Source organism: Alligator sinensis, unplaced genomic scaffold (assembly GCF_000455745.1).
Source record: "Alligator sinensis unplaced genomic scaffold, ASM45574v1 scaffold125_1, whole genome shotgun sequence".
Taxonomy (NCBI): Eukaryota; Metazoa; Chordata; order Crocodylia; family Alligatoridae; genus Alligator; species Alligator sinensis.
In genome coordinates this window covers 1,852,959-1,858,930 of record NW_005841893.1, presented here as the reverse complement: position 1 = coordinate 1,858,930, position 5,972 = coordinate 1,852,959, and the positions used below count along the sequence as shown (strand labels likewise).

Here is a 5,972-nt window from a genome sequence, read left to right as displayed (position 1 = left end):
TTCTTCTCTATCCTTTTCTAGGTTCAGCATCACTGGTCAAGTTCCAATCTTTCATCCCCGACAGCAGTCAGCTTTTTTTGACTGAAGTGGCCGATAATGTTGCTGAGAAATGCCCCATGCATGTGCACAGCTGCAGCGCAGCATGCAGGCAGCCAGGAGCACAGCCCAGCAGCATGGAGAACAGCCGGATATGGCTGGTAAATCTATTATATGGGAAGAGGCATGGGGAGGTGCAGATCAAGGCCCCAGAGGTGAGGGAAGGAGTGGGGCTGGGACAGAACCATGAGTGGCTCATCTGGGGTGCACAGGGGAGGGGGTGGCTTTCACCGCTGCACTCACCCCAGGAGGACATGGGAGGTGTGTACCCCCAGATCTGCATGCAGGTGGGGTGCCGCTGTGGGCTGGGGCTAGGGGTAGCGCCAGGCTCTTTCTGGGAGGCGGGGGTTGGGCTGGGACTGCACTTAGGGTGGGCAGCGGCAGCAGTGGGAGGGGGGTACGGGGTGGTTATGATGAACTTTGGGGTGGCTGCAGCTCTTCCCATAGCCCCCCTCCCAGTGCCCCCACTGCCCACCCCGAGTGCAGCCCTGGCCCAACCCCACCAACCAGCAAGAGCCCATCACCACCCTGGCCCCAGCCTGCAGTGGCAGCCTGCCCTCGCCCTGCTTGCAGATTCAGGGGCAGATGCCCTCCAAGCCCTCCCAGGGTGCATGCAGCAGCGGGAGCTGCCATCCCCTCCCCGCATCCCCCTGGACAAGCCACTCATGACTCTGTCCCACTCTCAGCCCCAGCTCTGCAGCGCCTGCTGTTGCCCCAGGTCCAACCCACTCTCTCCCTCATTGTGGGAGCCTCAATCTGCACCCCCTGCACACCCTTCCCTCACTACAGATTTACCAGCCGGATGCTGATCTCCAAGCTGCCTGGCTGCATATCAGCAATCAGAACATTATCAGTCATTATGGCTCATTAAAAATTGGCCATTGGTATGGGCGCAAAAACTCTCTATTGATGCACCCCTAATATTTATAAATAATTTACCTATAAACTAAAATTAGAGTTGTTTTGTGATGAATTTACCAAAAAAAAAAAAAGACTTATTTTGAAATGAACTGTAGTATTGTGAATGATTTCAGGTCTATGAAGGATTTTACTCATTAAATATGTTTATAGATGATCAACTTGATAATACTTTATCCACCATTTGTTAATGTACATCCTAAAAGCATCAGGTACAATTTTAATATGTGCAGGGTTGAGTTGTCTTTTTCCATTTAAGTAAAAAAAAAAGTGTAGAGTTATCATAGAGCCCTGGTCCTTCAGTCCTACTGAGCAGGACCACAGGGCTGTGTTAGGGGGACACTAATAAAGAGCAGAGATCTGTGGAGAAGGGGCAGATTACAACACACAGAAGATAGCAGCACATGTCCCATTTCATTCAGCCTATGGCTTCCACTGATTTCACTGGGAGCTAAATTAGGCCAACACTGAATTAGTCTGAAATGTCTTCCCTCTTCCCCAGTATCACCTAGTAAACAGAAATACACAGATGCATCTAGGAGATCTCACCTTAGAAGAGATCCTGTGCTAACGAGAGGGAAATGTCATTGTCCCTTCTTCAAACTCACACAACGGAACCCTGTCTGATTCCTTAAGGTTAACCCTAACAATAAAAAACCAAAACTGTGCAAATAACTGATTTTTGCTCATTAAACAAGATTAAAAAATAAGGCAAAAAACTGTTTAAGATTCAGTAAACCACTGAATTTTAGGTTTGGGAGACTTCTTTCATTTTTTAAGGCATATATTTAGCTTAATTTCAAAGGTGAACATTCCATCTACAAATATTGAAATGAACCATGTTGATTTTCTCAATTTTTCCCTCCATTTTCTTCAGTTTATTTGTATACTTTTGCAAATAGTTCCAGTTGATCGAAAACTGCATTTTAAAAATAAGTCTATAGAACTCAATATATCCAACTCTTATAGAAAATATAAGTTTATAACCAGAAGAAAAATCTATTACAACAATAAGAAAGTGAAAAGGATATTTTAAAAATAATTTATGGGCATGCTCAGCGCCAGGAGATATAGTTACACTGTATTTTCCATTACTCTTTTCTCATATATAAATACATTGTCTTTTGCTGAATAAACATTTCAGTGAGAATGTTAGGGAGGAAGGTGGGGGGAAATGAACCATTTCTTTGCAGCCTTGTCATTCATATCACCCAAAAAAGGAACATGACACTTTGTGGGTTGCTGCTACATGAAACAAAATCTTAGCAAATCATTGCTTTTCAAAACCAGCCCTGTTAGTTTTACAAGGACCACAAAGGGGTCACTACACTCAGATGCTGGTGCTGCTTAGAGACCAGAGCAACACCCATTGGCACAAGGCTTTATTTAGCGGCATTCAGCTGCTCTGTGTGTCTCAATGATCAGTCCCAGAAGGTGGCTAAAAATTGCTGCCAGTGCTATAAATGGGCTAGTAAGTGCCTAGAATCCTTAGCTGTAGCAAAGATATAATATGGGACATGTAACTGGCTAAGCTTCCAAAAGCTGAGCCTCAGGTGTCTCTTTTTAGCAATGTTTGACAGAATTATGTAGAATTTTAATTTTAATGATTACTTTTATGACACAATCCATAAAAATAGACATTTTTGTTCTACTGTTTCAAGGCTGTGGTTGTCATTTTGAAAGCCTTAATACATTCAACTTTATTATATTGTCTTGTTTCCACACCCTAGAGCTATTCTGAAAGGAAACCATAATTCCAAAAATAAGTCAAGAAAAACAATACAAAAAAGCACTCAAGAATGTCAGAGAGGGTGATGTGTTTATTACACTTTGCCTTTTGAATACGTATTACAGAACATTCCACCTTTTCCGTATGGTTTTTACATTCATTCTTTACATGGGTTTCTCATTACCCATTCCTCATATTATTAGATTTATTGGGACAGGGTCTCAACCTTTGTATATTATCATCACTCCTTGGATTTTGAGGACCAGATATAACAGTGTGGTCATTGGTCTCATATTGTGCATACTACAGGCCATGAATTTAAGACCAGGAATTCTTGCATTAAGCCCTGTAAGCTGGCAAGCAGTTACTCATTAAGTCCCCCAAAAAAGTGTTCCCTACCATTCTGCATACACCACAGGTTCTCTGAGTCATTGAAATGCCGAAGATAATCACCCACAAGAATTCTTGCCTCTTGTGTATTTGCTGGGTCATCATGGCCACAATATCATCTCAGCACTACCAGTACATGAAATGATTTATTTTACAATAACCAAAGCAATGTTAAGGGCACTGCCAAGCTATGCCTATTTTGCAACTGAGAAGCCTCCTAATCTTGTCCCTTTCACTCTTTCTGTTCTGCCTACACATACTTAAATCAGAAGATCTTTGAGGCAGGGACAACCAGCCCAATTTTGAGAGGTCCAGAACATCCCCAGTTGTTAATGATTTCAATAGGTATAGCACCTCTAAAGATGACTCTGTCTCTGAATACAAGCGTTCTGGACTTCTGAGGTTGCTGAATCAATAGGCCTAGGTGTGATGTTTCTCTTACCTAACAATATTGTGTGTATATGCATGTGTGTTTTTACCTAACTATCTATTCAGTCAGTGTAAATCTTAGTAGGAGCAAACACAGAAGCATAGGTGGGCAGTAGGGCTATGCGAAGCATCGGTAGCTGATTTGATTTAGAAGAGATTAGGCCCAATTTGGGGACTGAATCTCCAAATCTGAATCGAATCAGGAGACCAATTAAAAGCTCTGAATTGATTTGAAGCATTTGAATCAATTCAGAAAAGCTTCAAAAAAGATTTGGCTGCTTCGGAGATTTGGCCATAGGCTAAACAGGCAGCTGACACAGCTGCTTCCAGCTGGTAAATCTGTTAGGGTTGGGAGGGATTGGGGCTGGGGCTGGGACAAGCTGCCCCGCCAGGGCGGAAGGGCATGTTACTAGGGGAGAGGGGCTGTGGTGGGGGGGTGGGATGTGGGCACAGCAGCGCTTGAAGCAGGGGCTATGCCCTGCTGCCGCTTGCCCAGCTGGGGCGGGAGGGGCAGGATGCGGGCGCAGGATGTGCCAACACAATGCGACAGCTGCTGTGCAGGTACCAGGTGGATAGGGGGTGATCCCCATTGCCCCCCACTGTCCTGTGCTGCACAGAGGGGCTCTGCCATGAGTGCTCAGAGGCCCCAATCACCGTTGCTGCAGCCGGTGAGTGCTGGGTTTTGGGGGTTTTTTTAAGTGCCAGGAGGCTGGGGCCAGAATCTCCAATTCTGATTCAGCCAAATCAAATGGGGACAGTGATTCGAATCGCTGATCGAATCGCTGTCCTCCGAATTGACTGAATCTGAATCGAATACTTCCCTATTCACACAGGCCTAGTGGGCAGCTTACACCCTGGGCAGCAGCCGTGCACAGGGCAACAGCAGTGGGGGTAGCTGCTCTTTTTGTGCCCTCCCCCCCCCCCCCCCCCCCCAAGTTACCGCCTGGTGCTGATCCCCGACTCGCCCCCTTTAGTTATACTACTGAACCAACATTTCTCCAAGATCTAACTGCCAAAATATTTTGTTAAACAGAAAATTACTTGGAAGCAGTACAATATTGCTGCATTTCAGCAAGCATAAATTGAAAAATAACCTGAGGATATGAAAGACGTATAGGCAAAAATTATAAAGAGGAGTGCTAAGAAGTGTCATTCATTCAGCTTATTAAACAATGATCATTTTAATGTTGATTAAGAGATTATACTTTTCTAAAGAAATTTAAAAATACTTGAATAAATTCTGAGACTCTGCAGTGTTGGCTAAAAGTTCTATGGCTTCATCAAAACATTTTGGAGTCTCCTGAACTAAAAACAAAAGATTTGAAAGAAATATCTTCTCCAAGGAATACCCAAGTCAATGAGGTTGCCAGAGACAGCAGAATTTGAATCTCAGATGGCAAGTGGTAAAAGCAGATATTCATTCATTTGTTTCAGAACCAGGCATTGTTAAAACTTGTTCATGCAGGCAAAATTATGCAGTGACCAAAACAAATTATCATATTAATTTGTATGCCACACCTCTGCGAATGAGATGCACACTTTGTTTTGGGGAGGCAGAATGAAGAAAAAGATTTTCTCAGAGTCTTCCCTGCCTCCATATGGACTCAGCCAGGACTGAAGAACACTCCAGGAGCATGAAGCACGGGTACAATACTGTCCTCAGCCTCACTCCCCCTCCCCCTTGCTGCTTGGCCAAGACAGCTACTGCCAGTTTGGCAGGGGCTGTAAGAGGGGTAAACCTGTAGCTGTGTTGGCCTTGCAGCAGGGAGAGGAGTGACAGGGTGATGGGACTCTGCCCCTGTTTCAGGAACCCGGACAGTTCAGCCCTGGCTAAGGTGGGGTGTAGCACAGCTTCCTGCTGCTATTCTGGAGTAGAAGTAAGCTTCCTTGCTTAAGACATGCACCCCAATTTTGGATGGCTGATGTTCAAGAAAACGGTGTGTGTGATATGTGAATCAATATGGCACGTGGAGTCCTTTAGAGCTCAGCAGTATTTCTTTTAAAATACTGCTAGAGGCTTGTGGTTTCAGCTGCAGCTGCTGCCATTTACCGATTTAGCTTTAATCACCTGCATTACATGAATTACTCTCACTGGCACCTGTGTGTAAGATTAGTGCCTTCTTTTTTATTTTGTGATTCTGCTACCAGTATTCAATATCTTGGGATGTCACTGTTAGACTTATGGCAAAGTACTGTCTTTTTCACCGGATTTCTTGGAGTTGCTTGGATTCCTGGGATCACTAGAGTTGCTTGAATGACTGGAATCTGTTGAGTCACTGGAGCTGCTGGGAGCACTTAACTCATTAGTATCGTCTTGACTAGATTCACTTGAACTCTTCAAGTCACTGGCCATGTCTTGGCCATTTTGTTGAGTAGACTGCCCAGAGTCACTATTGCTTTCTTCCTGCTG

At 44.4% G+C, this 5,972-nt stretch overlaps 1 protein-coding gene across 1 annotated transcript in view; it reads right to left on the bottom strand.

The window, feature by feature from the left end:
* Nucleotides 1-5,584: 5,584 nt before the first annotated feature.
* The window catches only part of LOC112549316 (dentin sialophosphoprotein-like), a 9,434-nt gene continuing 9,046 nt past the window's right edge, over nt 5,585-5,972 (bottom strand). The window contains exon 4 of the mRNA XM_025197301.1: nt 5,585-5,972. Within this exon, the coding sequence (XP_025053086.1) occupies nt 5,742-5,972 (231 nt within the window). The 3' untranslated portion in view covers nt 5,585-5,741.